Here is a 21,184-nt window from a genome sequence, read left to right on the forward strand (position 1 = left end):
AACATTAAATGACACAAAAATAGAAGTTGTTAATCTATATAAAAAAAAACCATTCTGAATTAAAGTATGTAGGAATCCCACGTCAGGGAATATGTATATCTGCATTTATTGATGTGTCATTTGGGTTTTAACTACTGGAAAAGTAATGGATTATGTACATGCCGACTGGTAATAAACAAATACAGTTTAAATCACAGAGTTTATTTTTTAAGTCACGCGAATTGAGATAAAATGTGTATATTCAGAATGTCTGTAAAATTATTAAAACTTTGTTTTTGGGTTCGAATGGGGAACTACAACCCTTGGCAAACATTAAGGAATCACCACTCATGGAGAATGTTCATTCAGTTGCTCAGTTTTCATCATATTATATTTGAGTTTATTGTTTTTAACCTCTAGGACAGTAGTGGTTATCAATCTTTTTTCACCAATTACCACCTCAGAAAAGACTTGGCTATCCAAGTACCACCATAATGACCAACAATACAATACAGTAGGGTAGTGAGTCTAAGTATTCATTAAAAACAAATCAGAGGTTCTACCTAACAAGTATATTTAATATATTTTGCCACAGTAACATTAGTGCTTAAATATACGATAATAAAACAAAATGAATTAAATGCAATTAATTGCACATACAATATTTAATTGATTCTTTCAAGTACCACTAGATAGAGCCCATGTGTACCACAGTTCAGAGTTCACAAGCACTGCTCTAGGATAGTGTTTTTCAACCACTGTGCCGCGGCACACTAGTGTACCGTGAGATACAGTCTGGTGTGCCGTGGGAGATTATCTAATTTCACCTATTTGGGTTAAAAAAATGTTTTGCAAACCAGGAATTATAGTCTGCAAATTATGTGTTGTTGTTGAGTGTCGGTGCTGTCTACAGCTCGGCAGAGTAACTATGTTATACTCTTTCATATGAATAGGTGGCAGCTGGTAGCTAATTGCTTTGTAGATGTTGGAAACAGCGGGAGGCAGTGTGCAGGTAAAAAGGTGTCTAATGCTTAAACCAAAAATAAACAAAAGTTGAGTGCCCCTAAGAAAATACATTGAAGCTTAGGGAGGGCTATGCAGAACGAAACTAAAACCGAACTGGCTACAAAGTAAACAAAAACAGAATGCTGGACAACAGCAAAGACTTACTGTGGAGCAAAGACGGCGTCCACAATGAACATCCGAACATGACATGACGATCAACAATGTCCCCACAAAGAATGATAAAAACAACTGAAATATTCTTGATTGCTAAAACAAAGTAGATGTGGGAAATATCGCTCAAAGGAAGACATGAAACAGGAAAATACCAAAAAAAGAGAAAAAAACACCAAAATAGGAGCGCAAGACAAGAACTAAAACACTACACACAGGAAAACAGCAAAAAACTCAAAATAAGTCACGGTGTGATGTGACAGGTTATGACAGTACACCTACTTTGAGACAAAAGCTATATTGATGCATGGTTGGTTATGATTTAAATTAATATCCAACAATTGTGACAACAACTTTTTACTGTCAACAGAGTTTTGTTTTTTAATGATTTCTGCTGGTGGTGTGCCTCCGGATTTTTTCAACGGAAAAAATGTGCCTTGGCTTAAACAAGGTTGAAAAACACTGTTCTAGGAGACATACAAATGAGCTTAAAGTCAAACTTATGCTAGCAGCTTGGTGAAAATGATCAAATAGATTCATAAAAGTAACAATATAAATTCATCAGCAACCGTGTTCACAACAAGGTAAAAATAAATGTTTTTTTTAAATTTGTGGATGTTAATGATGACTTTCATTGAGCTTTTCTGTATTTAAATCCTATTTCCTTTAGGTGTGAGTGTGAATGTTGTCTATCTGTGTTGGCTCTGCGATGAGGTGGCGACTTGTCCAGGGTGTACACACCCTTCCACCTTAGTGCAGCTGGGATAGGCTCCAGCACCCCCACAACTCCGAGAGGGACAAGCGGTAGAAAAATGGATGGATGGATGGACGGTTTCTTACAGTTCGGTCACAGACAGTGACTCCAGTTTCCGTCAATCTGTTTTGCTGTGCATTTTGTTTTCAAAACATATTTAAGATTTCTCTACCATTATGCTCGCCTTTTACAACCTTCCCATGTTGTTTGCACTTGTTCCCGATTTTAGACACAGCTGACTGAACAACATCTTTTGCAACATTGCCTGATGATTTACCTTCTCAAAAAAGTTTGATAATCCTCTCCTTTGTTTCAATTGACATCTCTTGTGCTGGAGCCGTGATTCATGTCATTCTACCTGGTGCAACAGCTCTCCCAAGGTTTGAACACTCCTTTTTAACTGCAGACTAACAGATTGAATATGATGCAGGTGTAAGCTTTGGAAATTAAAAAATACATGGCGATTCCATGATTTCTTCGTCAGAATTTAGTGAGTGCTTGTATTTTTTTACTCTTGATAAAAAAATAAAACTTACTGACTACCACAAATTATTTTCTTGATGTATTTTAGTGTTTTCAAAGCAAGAGGGTTGCCATTTGAAATGACTATAGTTTTGTGTCATGTCTGTTATTTGCTTTTTTCCTATAAAATTAATGCTACAAGAATTAGCGATTCTATATTTTTTGTCAGGGGTTGTATTAAGATATGTTTTTGAATGGGTTTGTGGCAAAAACCTAGCAGCCAGAGGGCGCCGTTGCTCTACATTTTGCACACAGCTCCACATACATTTCCATCCTTGAACACATCAAAATCCCATGTGGAGCTTTTTGGATAGAAATCACTCTACCCTACGGATATTTTGCAAACAGTGTGGATAATTTAATTTCCCCGCTGTATGCCCTTATGCACATAACGTTAAAAATAGAGCACCATCTTTTGTTGCAGAACACATTTAAAGCCAAACTCCCTGATATAAGAAAGCCAATCAAAACCTTGGATATTATTTGATCTGCTACAAGCCAGCAGCTCCAACAACTGGTCCCATGCTGTGTCCATGTGTCTTCTCAGCACTGAGCTGACTTAGTGCTGGCGTGCTAGACAGTTCTTTCTCCTCCAGGCCCACTAGCCTGCTGCTGATCTCCCACAGCCTGCGAGCTGCCTCCTCATCCATAGCCTGGGGTGCCGGCTCCTTTTCTGACAACACGTCATAGTAGCGTCCCGTCACCCCTTCCATCTCCTCAGCCACCGCCATGTAGATGCTGGGCTGGGACCCAAGCTCTGGGTTCTTTACCAACAGGGAGAAAAAAGGACCTGGGGGTCAAACAGTGGGTGGTTACATAACTAGTTAACAGTGGAAATTAGAATATGGTGCCATAACAACACAGAGAGAGCTCCTGGAAGCTTGGCCAAACACACTAAATGGTCTCTATTAAAACCATGGATTTTAGCATATAACACACCGATTGAGGAGAGTCTTATTGCTATTGTGTTTTAATCTTATCAACTAGCTGGAAAACAAGCTTGAGTGTTCTTCACTTGCTTCTCACGTTTAAGATTGAGCCTATCCCAGTTGACTACTGGTGAGAGGCAGAGTACACCCCGGACTGTTAAAGGGGAACATTATCACCAGACCTATGTTAGCGTCAATATATACCTTGATGTTGCAGAAAAAAAGACCATATATTTTTTTAACCGATTTCCGAACTCTAACTGGGTGAATTTTGGCGAATTAAACGCCTTTCTAATATTCGCTCTCGGAGCGATGACGTCACAACGTGACGTCGCATCGGGAAGCAATCCGCCATTTTCTCAAACACCGGGTCAAAACAGCTCTGTTATTTTCCGTTTTTTCGACTGTTTTCCGTACCTTGGAGACATCATGCCTCGTCGGTGTGTTGTCGGAGCGTGTAACAACACGAACAGGGACGGATTCAAGTTGCACCAGTGGCCCAAAGATGCAAAAGTGGCAAGAAATTGGATGTTTGTTCCGCACACTTTACCGACGAAAGCTATGCTACGACAGAGATGGCAAGAATGTGTGGATATCCTGCGACACTCAAAGCAGATGCATTTCCAACGATAAAGTCAAAGAAATCTGCCGCCAGACCCCCATTGAATCTGCCGGAGTGTGTGAGCAATTCAGGGACAAAGGACCTCCGTAGCACGGCAAGCAATGGCGGCAGTTTGTTCCCGCAGACGAGCGAGCTTATCCCCCCTGGATGTATTGGCTCACACCGTCCCGAAGATAATCAAGAGAAGAATATCGACCCTAGCTTCTCTGGCCTGCTGACATGAGGGTATGTCTGCAGAATATATTAATTGATGAAAATTGGGCTGTCTGCACTCTCAAAGTGCATGTTGTTGCCAAATGTATTTCATATGCTGTAAACCTAGTTCATAGTTGTTAGTTTCCTTTAATGCCAAACAAACACATACCAATCGTTGGTTAGAAGGCGATCGCCGAATTCGTCCTCGCTTTCTCCCGTGTCGCTGGCTGTCGTGTCGTTTTCGTCGGTTTCGCTCGCATACGGTTCAAACCGATATGGCTCAATAGCCTCAGTTTCTTCTTCAATTTCGTTTTCGCTACCTGCCTCCACACTACAACCATCCGTTTCAATACATTCGTAATCTGTTGAATCGCTTAAGCCGCTGAAATCCGAGTCTGAATCCGAGCTAATGTCGCTATAGCTTGCTGTTCTTTCCGCCATGTTTGTTTGTGTTGGCTTCACTATGTGACGTCACAGGAAAATGGACGGGTGGTTAAAATCAGGCACTTTTAAGCTTTTTTTAGGGATATTGCGTGATGGGTAAAATTTTGAAAAAAACTTTGAAAAATATAATAATCCACTGGGAACTGATTTCTAATGGTTTTAACAATTCTGAAATTGTGATAATGTTCCCCTTTAACTGTTTGTAAATGGTCAGACATGATCCAACATGCAGTGTCAGTCAAATGTTTGGAGACTCTTTCCAATGCTATCACATGAGAATGTGTGCACAAACTTTTGACTGCTACTTTGCTTGGAAGTTCCACATCACATCATGAAGTGCTTTGAGAGACTAGTTCTTCAGCACATAAGGACTATCTCCCAGCAGACTTTGACCCCCACCAGAGTCCACACCTTCAGGTTTCTCGGCATCTTCATCTCCGCTGACATCTCCTTGTTAGAAAATGTCACTCACACCACCAAGAAAGCTCAGCAGCGCCTACACTTCCTGAGAGTCCTCAGTAAGCGCAACCTCAATTCCAACTTGCAGCTGACCTTCTACCGTTCATCCATTGAGAGCCTGCTGTCTGACTGCATAACAGGATGGTAGGGCAGCCGCATCGTGGCAGACAGGGAGAGGCTGCAGAGAGTTGTAAAGGCTGCCCTCTCCTCTCTCTGATGGACATCTACACCTCCTGCTGCCTCAGCAGAGCCAAATAATCAGCGATGATAGCTCCCACCCCAGCTCTGACCCGTGCATCAAGGCGGGCTAGAACAGATTCAAGAATAGGTTTTCCCCCAAAGGAATAACCACTCTGAACTGTCGTATGCAGTGACTTTTCATAGATTCTGTAATTAATCAAAATCATCATTGTGCAATATATCTATATATTTATATATAATACTCATATTCACCATACTTATCCAAGGTTACCTCCACCTAACTGTGCACCGTACTTCTATGTTAATATTGCATGTATTTCTATTTTTCTTTAACACTTTAAATTCGTTGTTTTTGCAGTGATATTGGCGATGCTCTAATCTTATTGTGCTGACATATAATGACAATAAAGGCCCTCTATTATATGATGAAGTGCATAGAAAATTAAAACAATTTATAATGTGATGTGTTGCATTGATATTATTGTTAGACTTGGTAAAGACCAGTTTTTTAACAATCTCATATTAGACTTTTTTTTTTTTACACAGCTTTAAGTAAGCGTGTTGGCCAAAAGTTCAAAAGTGATTTTAGTACCACGTTGTTTTGTGTGTGTAGCTTTAATGCTAATGAGCTGTGTTTATCTATGCTTGTCTCTGACAGTGTGTGTTTTGTTTTGTATGATTGTGTATTTCAAACACTTTTTTACTAACACACTGTAACTCTACACTTGTCCAACATAATAGACGCCATATATCACATCGGTAAAAGTATTTTGACAAGGGGCTAGCAGCTAATTATGTGTCTTTATACACAGTGTGGAGGCGCTTCACAAAGTTAATAATAATCACCTCCATTACGACATAAAAATTGCACTTCTTAATATCTCAAAAGGGAATTGCACTTTTTTGGAATGCTGCCTATCATTCACAATCCTTATGTGAGACAAGTATACATATGGCTTTTTTTAAATGCATTCTAACTAGTAAATAAAAGCGATCAAAAGTCTGCTTACAATGGAGCCTATGGGAGTTGCTCTATATATAAAACATCCAAACACTTCCATCAAGGTTTTATATACATGCTGTAAGTATATATGTGCTGGACTATTACTCACTGCAGACTTCATGAGACACAACAAACATAATAAAACATCACTTACTGTACATTGTCTGATGTCACTAGAACAAAGACTGCTAGGATGTTCATATATTCCTGTTTAGATGAAGAATGACTTATAATCCTCAGGAAAAAAAGAGGGGGTGGAGCCAAGCTCAGAACAAGCGACTTTTCGTGTCTTTCTTGCCATTTCCGGTTCTAAATTGTATCCCAAAATTGACAAACTCGCCGGGTAATGTCCCCATCTTTCTACTATCAAGGTGAGAGGCATTATTTATAATCTCGAATAAACTTTCATGAGCTCCGAGGCGAGAAAGCAGCTCACCAGCCAATGATGTAAAAAAAAACACACAAACTAGTTAGCTCCCTCTGATCATGGCACCACTATAAATAATTTGACTGCGTTAGCGCTTATAATAACAATATCACTAATACTTGGTTAATATTCAAGTCCCGAAAAGTAAATGGGGTATTGTTGGCGCTTTTAGGATGGTTATTTAGAGGGATTTATGAGTGGAATAGAGGACCTTCCTTTGGCTCCCCTGTAAACAGACTTTTATATACGTTTATTTACGAGTTAGAATGCATTAATGATTAGGTCGATATTTGTTTTTCCTCAAAATGATTTTGTTGTTGTTTTATTAATGTGAACAAACTCAGAGAATAATTCCCTGGACAGGACTTTTGAGGGCAAAAAATGAATTATATAAAAGAGTAGTATATACCGGTAGTATTTTTTACTTTCGTTTAGTTATTGTTTATTATTGGTATCATGCCCTATTATTAGTGTCATGCTCTGCATGACAGTTTAATGTTGAGTTTGTGTTTTTCCATGTTTAGTGTTAAGTTCCTGTAATTTTTTTCCAGTTTTGTGTGTGTTACGCTGCAGTGACTTGACTCCTGCCTTTGAGTGCTGCTCCACACACCGGTTCCATATTGACAACCAAGACTATTTAAGTTGAGTCGTAGCTACTTTCTTTGTCGCAACATTGTCATGCACTAATGTCTATCCTTTGTGGTCGTCGTCTATGCTCTACATTTCGTAAGTCTTTGCTGTCGTCCAGCATTCTGTTTTACCATGTAACCTGTTCAGGTTTTTTCTTGTTCTGAATAGCCTTCCCTATGCTTCGGTGCCTTTCCTGATCGGCACACGTCTTTTGCTTTTTTTGGTCTAATATTTAATACCTTTTTATCTGCACACCGTCTACTGCTGACTTCTGCATTTTAAAATCACAACAACCATCGTCGTCTCACATGACACTTTCCCAACAATTGCCTTTTTTTAAATTAAACAATTGTATGTAATAAAAAGGATTGGCAACACTGAATTGGCCCGAGTGTGTGAATGTGAGTGTGAATGGTTGTCTGTCTATCAGTGTGGGCCCTGCGATGAGGTAGCAACTTGTCCAGGGTGTACCCTTCCCTCCGCCCAAGTGCAGCTTGGATAGGCTCCAGGCCCCCAGCGACGCCAAAAGGGACAAACAGTAGAAAGTAGTTGGACGTAAAATAGAATAAGAAACTAGTTTTTTTAAATATTGTTTTGATATTGTTAAACTGTAAATAGCACTACCTCACTCTTTGATGATTGGTATCAGAATCGGCAGCATAAAACCCTTATCGGAACATCCCTATATATAGCACTGTGACATTAAGGAGTAGCACAGTGGGAAACCAAAGTTAGCAACACTAGCATTGCTATGTACGCTTAAGTGCTAACATTACACTCAAGTTTTAATGGCAACTTCATGCTATGTTTGCCTATTCGCTGAAAAAACCCCAAAATGATCATAGGTACAGCTGTCACATCTCAAGCTGAGTGATGGCTGAGCTCAAGTCTTTATTTTAAGATATATAGCAAAGCCTTCCTCTTTTTCAAACCTGTCTTTTGAGAAGTTATTGGCGTACAGACCGTATAAGATTTTTTGTTCATGTCATGAAAATTTTGAACTTTGAATGCAACCATTTGAGGGCCTCTTTTCTCAAAAGTGGAGCACACAATTAAGGGAGATGATGGATATTTCTCACATTTGGTGTTCATAAACAGGCACAGACCCCCATTGAGCATTTGCACAATAGGGGCAGTTTTTTAAACGACCGTAATTCCTGAAAGAGAGGAGCAGGTTACTCACTGAGAGCAGTGCTGGAGAGCCAAGATCGGTGCAGACCAGTGTGCCTGCCAAGCTCTGTGGCAACAACGCCAGGGTGCACGGCATTCACTGTGATTCCTGTTCCTGTAAAACACAAGAACAAAACACACGGTATTGTTGTAAAAAATGTATATCAACCGCCAATTAAAAAACAAGAATAAAGGGCGTACTTCTGCCCACACAGACTTGCCTTGTAAGCGCTTGGCCAGCTCTCTTGTAAAGAGAACATTGGCAAGCTTGCTCTGACAGTACGCTTGCTTGGTGTCATACTTCTTCCTCTCCCAGTTAAGGTCGTCAAAGTCCATCTTTCCAACGATGTGGGCGAGCGAGGCAAGGTTGATCACTCTGCTGGGGGCGCACTCTTTTAACTTATCCAGCAGAAGATTTGTCAATAAGAAGTGGCCTGGAGGTACGGTAGAAAAAAATATCTTACTGGAAATCACTAAAAATATCATCTCACTTCATTAAAGCAGAATTGTGCAGCTACCTAAATGATTAACTCCAAACTGCATCTCAAATCCATCCTCTGTTTTCCAGGGGGGACATCTCATGACCCCTGCATTGTTTATTAACACGTCCACACGCTGCTCCTCTGCAAGGTAATACAATATTCAAGATAGTATTACTTTTTAATACAACACACACCAAACAAGATTGTGAAAGCTATTTTTTTTTGTTTACTGTCATCAGCTCACTTTCTTTGATCCTCACTGCAAACTCCCGTATGGATGCCATGGAGGCCAAGTCCAGCTTACATGCATAGACATGAGGATTCAGGGTGTTGCCGCGGATTTCTCTGGCAGCCGCCTCACACTTTTCCATGTCTCGGCATCCCATAATGACACGCCCCCCTGATGGTGTGCAAAAGTATATACAGTTATTAACCCAAATCTCTTTATAGAAATGTTTTTTAAGACAAATTGAAATACAGGATCCATTTTTTTCCCCCGATATTACCGTATTTTTCGGATTATAAATCGCAGTTTTTTTTCATAGTTTGGCCGTGGGTGCGACTTATACTCCGGAGCGATTTATGTGTGAAATTATTAACACATTACCGTAAAATATCAAATAATATTATTTATCTAATTCGCGTAAGAGACGAAGCAAATGGCAGCAATCGTCACACACACGTCAGCAATCGTCACTCACACGTCAACCAATAAGAATTTGGCGGGGGCGGGTCATGGCAGAAGTGCATTGTGGGTCCTGGGAGGCTAACTGCTATATGCTACTGCCGTAGCTAGTAAAATGGATCACATCAACATAGGCGGTAACTTATAAAAACTGGAAGGACTGAACACAAATGGCACCGAAAAGGAATTCATATACTGCAGATTACAAGCTAGACGTAGTAGACAACGTCAATCGAGCAGCAGAAAGAAAGGACATACCAGAGGCAACACCGGGGAGGAAGATTTCATCGGATTTAGCGATCGGGAGTGACAGATTGTTTGGTAAACATATAGCATGTTCTATATGTTATAGTTATTTGAATGACTCTTGCCATGATGTGTTGCGTTAACATACCAGGCACGTTCTCAGTTGGTTATTTATGCCTCATATAATGTACACTTATTCAGCCTGTTGTTCACTATTCTTTATTTATTTTAAATTGCCTTTCAAATGTCTATTCTTGGTGTTGGATTTTATCAAATAAATTTCCCCCAAAAATGCGACTTATACTCCAGTGCGACGTATATATGTTTTTTTCCTTCTTTATTGTGCATTTTTGGCCGGTGCAACGTATACTCCGGAGCGACTCATAGTCCGAAAAATACGGTAGTTTAATTATATTTTTATTAAACATATTTCTTAGCTGCCTGACAGTTGATTAAAGACTTTGCTTCAGTGATGAATTAGCAAAAAATTGCATTATTGGTTTGCATGTAAAAAAGGGACAAGCGGTAGGAAATGGATGGATGGATGGATGTAAAAAAACCTCCACACCCCAAATACGGTAAAGGACCAAATATATTTACTATTTTAACTCTGGAAAAAAAAAAGGTGGGTAGCAATGCGCAGAATTTACTTAAGTAACTTTTTGGAAAAATAATCAGAATAGTTTTAATGCAGCATACTTTTTACTTTTACTTGAGTATTTTTGTGAAGAAGAAACTCTACTTTTACTTTGTTACATTGAGTTTCATTTTGATCGCTACAATTATTTATACCATTATTATATCTATTTAGAATTTATTGATTATTGTCATGCTCTCTTATAAAAAATATTATTAGTTTCTGGTATTTTGTGTTATTTCCCATCCAGTGCTCTTATTTTTGCTTCCATTTCCGGGTTGTCTCTTTTTTTGCCACTACTTCTCCTGTCCCTGATTAGGAATGAGGACACACCTGTTCCTGGTTGCCAATCAGGATGCTTTATCTCATAGAATCATTGTTGTGCTTTGTATCATTGCTTTTTTGCTTTGCTTTGCAAACATGCAGTTTTCCTATGCCTCCAGCTGCACTTTTTCTTTTTTTGTTAATAAATCAATTTTCTCCTGCTGCATTATTTCTTTATTTTTGTTAATAAATACATTTTGTCTGCACTTTGCTTGCCGTCCCTGCATCCTGGGATCACTACCATCAATGCCACACTGAAACGTAACAGACAACTGCTTGCAAAGATGTATTCATTTGGCTCGTCAGATAATTTTTCCAACAGGCAATGTCACATGACTTTGTTTCACCAATCCAACACAAGTACCAGTGACGTTTAACTCCATTTCAGCAATCAAACAGAGCTTAGCCGTCACATGACCTCTATCATACCACACAACTATTCATTGTTTAATTACATACTCGGAAAAAGAACATATATATGATGCGCTCTCATCTGTGTCAGTATAAATATTCACATTCACAAGGTTAGTGTTCGTGCCTCACAAGGAGAAGATCCTGAGTTTGATCGTTGGTCCTGCGATGAGGTGGCGACTTGTCTAGGGTTGTACTCTACCTTCCGCCCAAGTCCAGCTGGGATAGGCTCCAGCCACCCCACGACCCCGAAAGGGACAATCCATCCATCTTCTTCCGCTTATCCGAAGTCGGGTCGCGGGGGAAGCAGCCTAAGCAGAGTGAGCACAGACTTCCCTCCCCCCAGCTACTTCATCCACCTCTTGCCGGGGGATCCCGAGGTGTTCCCAGGCCAGCTGGGAGACATAGTCTCTCCACCTTGTCCTGGGTCTTTCCCGTGGTCTCCTACTGGTCGAACGTGCCCTAAACACCTCCCCAGGAAGGCGTTCGGGGCGCATCCTGACCAGATGCCCGAACCACCTCCTCTGGCTCCTCTAGATGTGGAGGAGCAGCGGCTTTACTCTGAGCTCCTCCCGAATGACAGAGCTTCTCACCCTATCTCTAAGGGAGAGCCCTGCCACCCGACGTAGGAAACTGGAGCTGAAGATCCTGGTCAGATGAAGCCAGCAGGATTACATCATCCACAAAAAGCAGCGACCTAATCCTACAGCCACCAAACCGGATCCCCTCAATGCCCTGACTGCGGTGAAAAATGTTGTCCATAGAAGTTGTAAACAGAATCGGTGACAAGGGGCAGCCCTGGCGGAGTCCAAACCTCACTGCAAACGAATCCGACTTACTGCCGGCAATGTAGACCAAGCTTTGACACTGATCATACAGGGAGCGTACCACCACAAATAGGCAGTCCGATACCCCATACTCTCTGAGCACTCTCCACAGGACTTCCCGAGGGACACGGTCAAATGCTGAAGTCCACAAAACACAAGTAGACTGGTTGGGCAAACTCCCATGCACCCTCAAGTATCCTGCCGAGAGTATAGAGTTGGTCCAAAGTTCCACGACCAGGACGAAAACCACAAAGCTCCTCCTGAATCTGAGGTTCGTCTCTCCGACATAGCCTACTCTCCAGTACACCTAAATAAACCTTACTGGGAAGGCTGAGGAGTGTGACCCTACATTAAGTGGAACACCCCCTCCGGTTCCCCTTTTTAAATAGAGGAACCACCACCCCAGTCTGCCAATCCAGAGGCACAGTCCCTGATGTCCACGCATGTTGCGGAGTCTTGTCCACCATAACAGCCCCACAGCCTCCAGAGCCTAAGGAACTTCAGGCGGATCTCATCCACCCCCGGGGCCCTGCCACCGAGGAGCTTCTTAACTACCACAACAACCTCAGCCCCAGGAATAGAAGAACCCAACGCGGAGTCTGCAGGCAATGCTTCCTCATTGTAAGATGTGTAGGTGGGATTGAGGAGGTTCAAAGTTTTCCTTCCACCGACCCACAACATCCCTAGTCGACATCAGCAGAACACCAGCCCCACTATACACGGTGTTGACAGTGCACTGTTTCCCTCTCCTGAGGCGGCGAATGGTGTTCCAGAATCGCTTCGAAGCCGTCCGAAAGTCGTTTTCCATGGCTTCTCAGAACTCCCCCCATGTCAGAGTTTTTGCATCTGCAACTGCCAAAGCCGCACACCGCTTGGCCTGCTGGTACCTGTCTGCTGCCTCCGAAGTCCCATGACCCAAAAGGACCCGATAGGACTCCTTCTTCAGCTGCAAGATCCCTCACCGTTGGTGTCCACCAGCGAGTTTTGGGATTACCGCCACAGCTCTTTTACCACCTTGCGGCCACAGCTCCAATCAGCTTCCTCGACAATAGAGGCACTGAACATGGTCCACTCGGATTCAATATCCAGCGCCATCTCGTGACATCATCAAATTTCTTCCGGATGTGTGAATTGAAACTCTCTCTGGCGGGAGACTCTGTCAGAGGTTTCCTGCAGACCTTCACTATACGTTTAGGCCTGCCCGGCATCCTTCCCACCATCGTAGCCAACTACCATTAGGTGGTAATCGGTTGAAAGCTCCGCCCCTCCCAAAACATGAGACCGCAAATCGGATGATACAATCACAAAGACGATCATCGAACTGCGGCCTAGGGTGTCCTGGTGCCAAGTGCACATATGGACACCCTTATGGTTGAACATTGTGTTTGTTATGGACAATCGAAGAGAAACTACCCTTTTGTCTCCCGGGTAAAACTCCAACGTGCAGGCTCTGTGCCGCGGGGCAACAAGCTTTGCCACCCAAAAACAGTAAGCCATGATGATCAAAATGATAACAACTAAAGGTTTGACATATCTCACTTTGCATGTAAGAAGTTAGTATCACAGATTAATTTCACATTTTAAGTTATTTTCTGACATGAATGGACTATTACAGCATATTCTAACTTTATGAGTTTCACCTGTTTAATACAAAGACTGAGAGAAAATATGGTTGCAGGAAAACATGCAACCTTTCTCTGACTACAATTGAACATTCACCTACAGAAAATGCAAACCTTTGACCACAAACTTAGTCAATGCTCAGTGACATTTGTCTGGCGGCAGACGTGAACTTGAACAAGTACTACCCGCCTCAGAGCCAGTCAGGATCTGTTTCTCGTCATGCTCATCTAAATGAGAAGGCATTCATTTAAATTTAACAAATAATAGCGCTAACATGATAGGAGGTGTTAGTACCATTTGTATTCAGATGACATGCTAGCAAATGAGATCAGTGCACTTCAAAAATGCCACTTTCATTTATAATTATTGCATGCTGTGTGTTCAAATGTTTCAGCATATTGCTCTTATGTCCTCCTCTTGATGAAATAGAAGCCTTTTAATAATACGAGTAGCGCTATTGGTAGTCTTTTCCTGTAAAATGTTAGTGTTTGTTCTGTATGGGCACCGCCATTTACGATCTGACGTCATCCCCACCCGGAAGAATCGTGGAATCAAGGAATTGAAACACTGAAAACTGGTTCTGACTAAGAACCGGTTTTCGATTCCCATCCCTACACATTCTTAATCAATTAATAGTAATTGTGCTATCTTTTACAGTGACATCATGTTTTACCCACCTCTCTTGGCTAATTCCCGCGCCGTCTCTTTGCCAATGCCTGTGTTGGCTCCAGTTATCACCACCGTCTTCCCATTTAACTTAGCTTTGCTATGACAGCGGCCCCCTGTCACATGGTTCCTTTGCAAAGGATCAAACCCGAGGACTTAGGGGGGAGTCATGTACTAAAACAATGTCAGTCATTACACAACAGAACAGCAGATTTTTTGTCAACCTAAATAACACTGGTTTTGAATGCAAAATGGATTACAATTTGGTAAATGTGTTCTTGTCGGGCAAGGGTGTCCAAAGTTTTTCCACCCAGGGTTACTGAAAAGTCAATAGTTGCACAAGTAGATTGTCTAACAGCTTTTCAAGTTAGAGTTTGATGATGTATGTTGGATTTTGCTTAGTTTTTACGCAGGATGCCTTTCCTGACGTAAGCCTCCCATTTTTCCAGGCTTGGGGCCAGCACATCTCCAAAGGCTGGGTGTTGGGGCTGCACCATGTACTATTAAACAACCAGTGCAATTCAACATTATATAAATGTTTTTTGTTTTGTTTAATTGCCGGCATCTCAGTTTTGTGGTAGAAGTGACAACGCTTAGTATAATTATCAGTATTATCGATAACATTTCAACACATTAGGATTCAATTTATTGTCGACACACACACATTGTAAACACAGGGTAACAAAGGTGATCTAACATCGAATGCAGAAGTGCAGTAATTTGTGTTTATATATGTATGTACGGAATAAATAATTTGAGTATTTAGAGATATACGAAGTAGATGTAACGATAGAGCCTACCCAGCAGGCACAAGACATTAATTGTACATACATGTCCTTTAAAACTGACTTTGAAACAACGTTGCAAAAATAGTTGTATTTGTAAACTGAGACAACGTTGGTTGGGGCAGCATGGTGGCACACAATACACACAGTTGTGTGCCTCACAATACAAAGGTCCTGGGTTCGATCCTGGGCTCGGGATCTTTCTGTGTGGAGTTTGCATGTTCTCCCCGTGACTGCGTGGGTTCCCTCCGGGTACTCCGGCTTCCTCCCACCTCCAAAGACATGCACCTGGGGATAGGTTGATTGGCAACACTAAATTGGCCCTGGTGTGTGAATGTGAGTGTGACTACTGTCTATCTGTGTTGGCCCTGCGATGAGGTGGCGACTTGTCCAGGGTGTACGCCGCCTTCCGCCTGAACGCAGCTGAGATAGGCTCTTGAATGGGACAAGCGGTAGAAAATGGATGGATGGACGGACAAAGTTGGTTGGGAAATGATCAAATTTCAATGGTCAAATCAATGTCACAACCTGACATTGACTAAACGTTGTCAAAAACCATGTTTTTTCAACGTTGTAGCTGTGTTGGAAAATATTGGTTGGAAAATGACCAAAATTCAAAGGTCAAATCAACGTCAGAACCCAACATTGATTAAACGTTGTCAAAAAGCATGTTAGGTTTGAGTTACCTGCTACCAAAGAATGTACAACAAGTCTTCTCAACTAAAGAGGAGAAATATAACCTTAGAGGAAAACATAATTTAAAACATTTATATGCACGTACAACACTTAGAACTTTTTGCATATCAGTATGTGGAATTAAATTATGGAATGGATTAAGTAATGAAGTTAAACATTGTACTGATATGATCCAGTTTAAGAGGTTGTTCAAAATAATAGTGCTTACAGAGTACAAAGAAGAAGAATTATGAGAAATATTTCCAACCTTATTGAAAATAAGATATTCTTCATCTCAGTATGTTAATAATGACTGAATTAATTAATTAATTACACATTACAAAACTGTTGTATACTAATTAATAGATTTTATTTTATTATATAAAAAGGTCAGTAAATGATTCTATATATTTGTAAACGCTTTGAAGTGGGAAAAGGGGTAGGATTAAATAAGCTTTGCTTCTTCCTACTCCTTTTCGGGCATGATGTAAAATGAAATGATATGAAATTGTGTGATGTATTATGATGTAAGTGTGTTCATGTTCGAAATAAACTAAAGAAAGAAAGTGTTGCTCAACGTCAGGACCTAATTCAACAAGTTCTCAACGTTGTTTTGATGTCTTGTGCCTGCTGGGATAATATATCGATATACACAAGTTATTATGTTAAATTAGGCTTTTTTTTTTTTGGTGTAATTTGAGCTTTTCAGTATACTTGCCACGCCGCACATGTTGCATTATTAGGTTCAGGGCTAAATCATGTATGAAGATAATTGCGTAAAAACCGAATTATATGTATATTGTAGTATAACTATACAAGGCATTACAAACCCAAACCAATGTATTTTGTTCATAGTGCATTAGTCGTGTCGAACGTGACTTACTCACTTTATTATGACAGCACACCCAATTGCAGTTCCGAAGGCCGAAACAGGTAAAACATACTTGTTCATAATTCATTAATTAAGCGAAATAAACCAGTTTGGGTTGCGTTTCCTCAGCTGGTACGACAGTTGTTGCAGTGCAGAGCAAGGTTACGTTCGCGCACTGATGACGTCAGTACAACGCTAAGCATTATGGGAAATGCAGTCTCATGCGAGTTCCCTTTAAAAACCCATCAATATGATAACGCTGATGATTACTGCAAACGTTATGAAATACACCTTGAAGCCCCTCTGAACTTACACTTTAACAGAGGTGTGGACTCGAGTCACATGACTTGGACTCGAGTCAGACTCGAGTCATGAATTTGATGACTTTAGACTCGACTTGACAAAATGTAAAAAGACTATTGCAACTCGACTTAGACTTTAACATCAATTACTTAATTGTGACTTCACTTGGACTTGAGCCTTTTGAATTGACATGACTTGACATGACTTGCTACTTTCCCCAAAACCCAAAGATGAAAAAGTTATTCGGGAGCGCTCCGTATTTTTCATTGTGTACTTGTCTATCAGCGTTGCGTGTGTCAGCTGGTGTGGTCTCAGTACAACAGCCAATCAAATTAGATCTACTTTGTTTTCATCACACAGCATTCATCCAATCAAATTGCAGGACAACCAAGGAAGAAGACATGTCCAAACCACACGCCAGTGAACAAAAAATGATACCTAAAATAACTTTGTTTGGGTATAAAAATTACGAGGTGGTCAACACAAAACGGTTTGCAGTATGCAACACATGCGGTTCGAAAATTACTGATGGAGAGGAAACAACTTCCAACTTCGTCCGGCATTTGAAGTTGCACAAAGAACGGTAAGTTTTGAATGAAAGATAACGTTTATTGGCTAAGTAACGTGACTTTTATTTGCTGTGTAGTTAAATCAGTGAGGCTGTAAACTCACTGCTAACGTTATAACGTTATTGCAAACACGGGAATCTGTTGCAGTTCACTACCTTATTCATAATTTTTGTTCAGTGATTTTTTTCAAGCAGGATTACGTTAGTCAATATATCACACGTAACGTTAGACGGCGGTCAGCAGCACCGCGTATTTTAGCCACCTAAAAAAAGACAAAAATAGTAAAATAAAGGTCAGTTAAAATGTATACTATATTATGAATATGTGTACCGTTTTAGCTATCTTTCTGACATACTGTTGGTTGTTTACCTCAGTGGTCCCCAACCACCGGGCCGCGGCCCGGTACTGGTCCGTGGATCGATTGGTATCGGGCCGCACAAGAATTTTTTTTTTTTTTTTTTTTTTTTTTTAATTAAATCAACATAAAAAACACAAGATACACTTACAAGTAGTGCACCAACCCAAAACAACTCTCTCCCCCCTTTTGTTCTGGGCATTGAACATGAAGACTCTTCCTTCACTGTTCCGAGTGGCCATGAGAGTCTTGGCAGTGCCTGCCTCCAGTGCTCCAGTGGAGCGAGTTTTCAGCCATGGTGGCATCATACTACGCCCCCATCGTGCACAAATGACTGACAGACTCTTGGCTAATTTGGTCTTTTGCAAATGCAATGCAGCATAGGGCCCTGACATATAAAAAGGACAACTTTTTTGTTATGTTCACGTATATGTCATGTTTTTTCAATGTTAACACTTTTGTACAAATAAGTACATTTGCACTTTATTTTTCAATGTGTTTGTTCTGTAAAGGAATGAGTTAATGTTTAAAATGACTGGTTAATAGTGCTATTATAAAGTGCAATGTCAGCACAATTTTCTTTCCTGCAATTTAAAATGCACTTGTTTTAATAAATAAATACAGCGTTTGAAAAGCATACACAATCTGTGTTAATATATTAGTCTGTGGTTAAAAGGACTTGAAAGGACTCGAAACTCAAAATGCAGGACTTAGGACTTGACTTGAGACTTTCCAGTCTTGACTTTGGACTTGACTCGGGGCTTGCCTGTCTTGACTCGGGACTTGACTCGGACTTGAGGGCAAAGACTTGAGACTTACTTGTGACTTGCAAAACAATGACTTGATCCCACCTCTGCACTTTAATGCTGTCTTGTTGTTGTTTCACAGCCAGCAAGGACACAGGAAGTTATTTCAGGAGAAAAGTCTTGGGAACAAGAAAGAAACAAGGCCAATCCTCTTGCAACTTGAGGTGGAAACTTGAGGTGACACATAAAAAGAAGAAAAGTAGGCCATGTGTCTGGTGTGTGGGAAAGAGGAGATGAAAGAGTGGATGGAGCAAAAGCAGCCTGCTGCATCTGTTAATTGCAAAAATGCGCCCCCTCCCCCACTCTACGGTGTGCTCGACCCTTGGTGCTCTCTACTGTCAGCATGAGTGCTCGACCTCCACTGTGATTAATAACAGTTATGTTACAGTACAGAGCCATTATAAAAAAAAATCCTGACCTATCTATTATCTGCGTTTGTTCTCTTTATCCTCTCTGCTTGACCTGAAAGGCCTGAAAACCTTTTTTCTTCCAAGTGTCGGTACACTCAGTTTGTTCCAGTCTGAGAGAATTAACTGAACAAAAGAAAAAACACACGCACACACAACAAAGAAAGGAGGCGAATAGAAACATTGTTAATATAATTGCTGTTGATTTGAATCATTTTGAAATCTCTATGTAACGTGTATGAGTAATACAGTTTTGTTATTATTTTGTTTGAGAAGAAAACATAATTAGATACATGATTGTCTAATGTGAAGTGAAGTGAAGTGAATTATATCTATAAAGCGCTTTTCTCTAGTGACTCAAAGCGCTTTTACATAGTGAAACCCTAATTGTGTCTAGCAATTTATTATTGCTAAACACAAATAACTATATTTGTATTTATTTAATGAATGAAAACACACTTAAAAAGTATATGTAACACTAATAGTGTATATATTTTTATTAGTATATACCATGCATTTCAGTTTTTTTTACACTTTTAAAGAAATATCTTTTTTGAAATTTGAGGAATATATTTGTAATAAATAAATGTTTTCATTTTTCAAAAAATATATTTTATTATTTTTTTTTTACATGACAACCTAAATACATACAACTTCATACTCACTGCATTCCTGTATGATTATGACTGTAGTATTGCAGTTTTTATTATTTATTATATATTATTTTAAGAAAACAAATATAAATCTCAAATACTAAAACAGCGTTAATCTTTTTTTTTTTTTTTAATAAAAACGTATTTCATATATCTATATAATACTATAGTGTATTAATATAAATTTTGTAGGCCTATTAGTATTTATTGGATGAAAACAATAAATGTCTTTAAGCGTAAAATATATTGTTTGTCTTTGAGTGTCTTGAAAGGTGCATTATATAAAAAATAAATAAATAAAATAAAAGTTATTATTATTATTATTATCATTTTATTACTATATAATACATTTTTGTTTTTATAAATACTGAAATGGATTGCTAATTTTGCAATTTGAGAAAAAAACACCATAATACATTTTTATTTTATTTTAAATATATAAAAATGTTTTCACTTGACAACATGAATTCATAAAATGTTATAGTCAGATCAGGACTGTAGTATTGCAGATTTGTTATATAAATATACATGTATATATACACACAGAGGGAAAAGTGGGGAAAAAAAATGAATGGATGGATTGATAAACATATTTATTGTATAGTACTATTATAATATAGTACTTTTTGAAAAAAATACATGTCTGTTCGAGGACAATATATGATACATTTAAACTGTACTTAAACTTAAATAGATTATTATTTTTTAAATTTGAGGAAGAAAAATAAATACTTTCCAAATAAAATATTATTTATAAAAATTTATTAAAAAAAAGTTTACGACAACATAAATACAGTACATAAAACTTAATGTTCAGTATATTAATGTAAGATCGGGACTGTAGTGCAGCATTTGTATTATTTATCATATATATTTTAAGAAAACAAATGCATGTTTGCAATACTAAAAAGCATTATTATTTATTTGTGTTTTTTGAATATAAAAACATCTTAAATTGATGTCCTAATACAAATACTCATCACAGTCATAATATTTACAAATTTTATTTTTAAATTGAAAACAAATCACATTATTTTATCAAAAATTAAATGTATAATAAAAAAAACCTAATTAAATAACTTATACTTTGTCATTGCAGATTTACTATTCATTTCAATAGGGTGAGGGTGGGGTTAAAAACATTGTTTACCACACTACTACTTATTAATTGTCATGCATAAAAAAACATATAAGACAGAGATGAATAAATTAAAAATAAATATAAGTATAGAAATATATATTGAATTAGAGAAATTAGAGAAAATAGGGTGCAGCTTTTTAATGCAAAATTATCTAATACTCAGGGCATTTTATTGATTGCAACTGGACTGTTCAGTTTGTCTTAAAA

General features: G+C 39.2%; 1 protein-coding gene across 2 annotated transcripts; it reads right to left on the reverse strand.

Moving 5' to 3' along the window:
- Positions 1–109: 109 nt before the first annotated feature.
- Positions 110–16,921, reverse strand: LOC133610890 (retinol dehydrogenase 13-like). Of its 2 annotated transcripts, XM_061967613.1 has the most exons (7): positions 16,760–16,921; positions 14,424–14,542; positions 9,238–9,393; positions 9,030–9,134; positions 8,733–8,945; positions 8,525–8,626; positions 110–3,221 (listed from the first exon to the last, which is right to left on the reverse strand). In XM_061967613.1, exons 1-7 carry the CDS (start codon positions 16,822–16,824, stop codon positions 2,923–2,925), a joined length of 1,059 nt encoding a protein of 352 aa, XP_061823597.1. In that variant the 5' UTR covers positions 16,825–16,921; the 3' UTR covers positions 110–2,922. The 2 variants fall into 2 exon arrangements, with proteins under 2 accessions (XP_061823597.1, XP_061823600.1); XM_061967616.2 differs by lacking the exon at positions 14,424–14,542 and having other exon boundaries at positions 16,760–16,905.
- Between the last annotated feature and the right edge of the window lie 4,263 nt (positions 16,922–21,184).

This window comes from Nerophis lumbriciformis, linkage group LG11, assembly GCF_033978685.3.
Source record: "Nerophis lumbriciformis linkage group LG11, RoL_Nlum_v2.1, whole genome shotgun sequence".
Lineage (NCBI taxonomy): Eukaryota > Metazoa > Chordata > Actinopteri > Syngnathiformes > Syngnathidae > Nerophis > Nerophis lumbriciformis.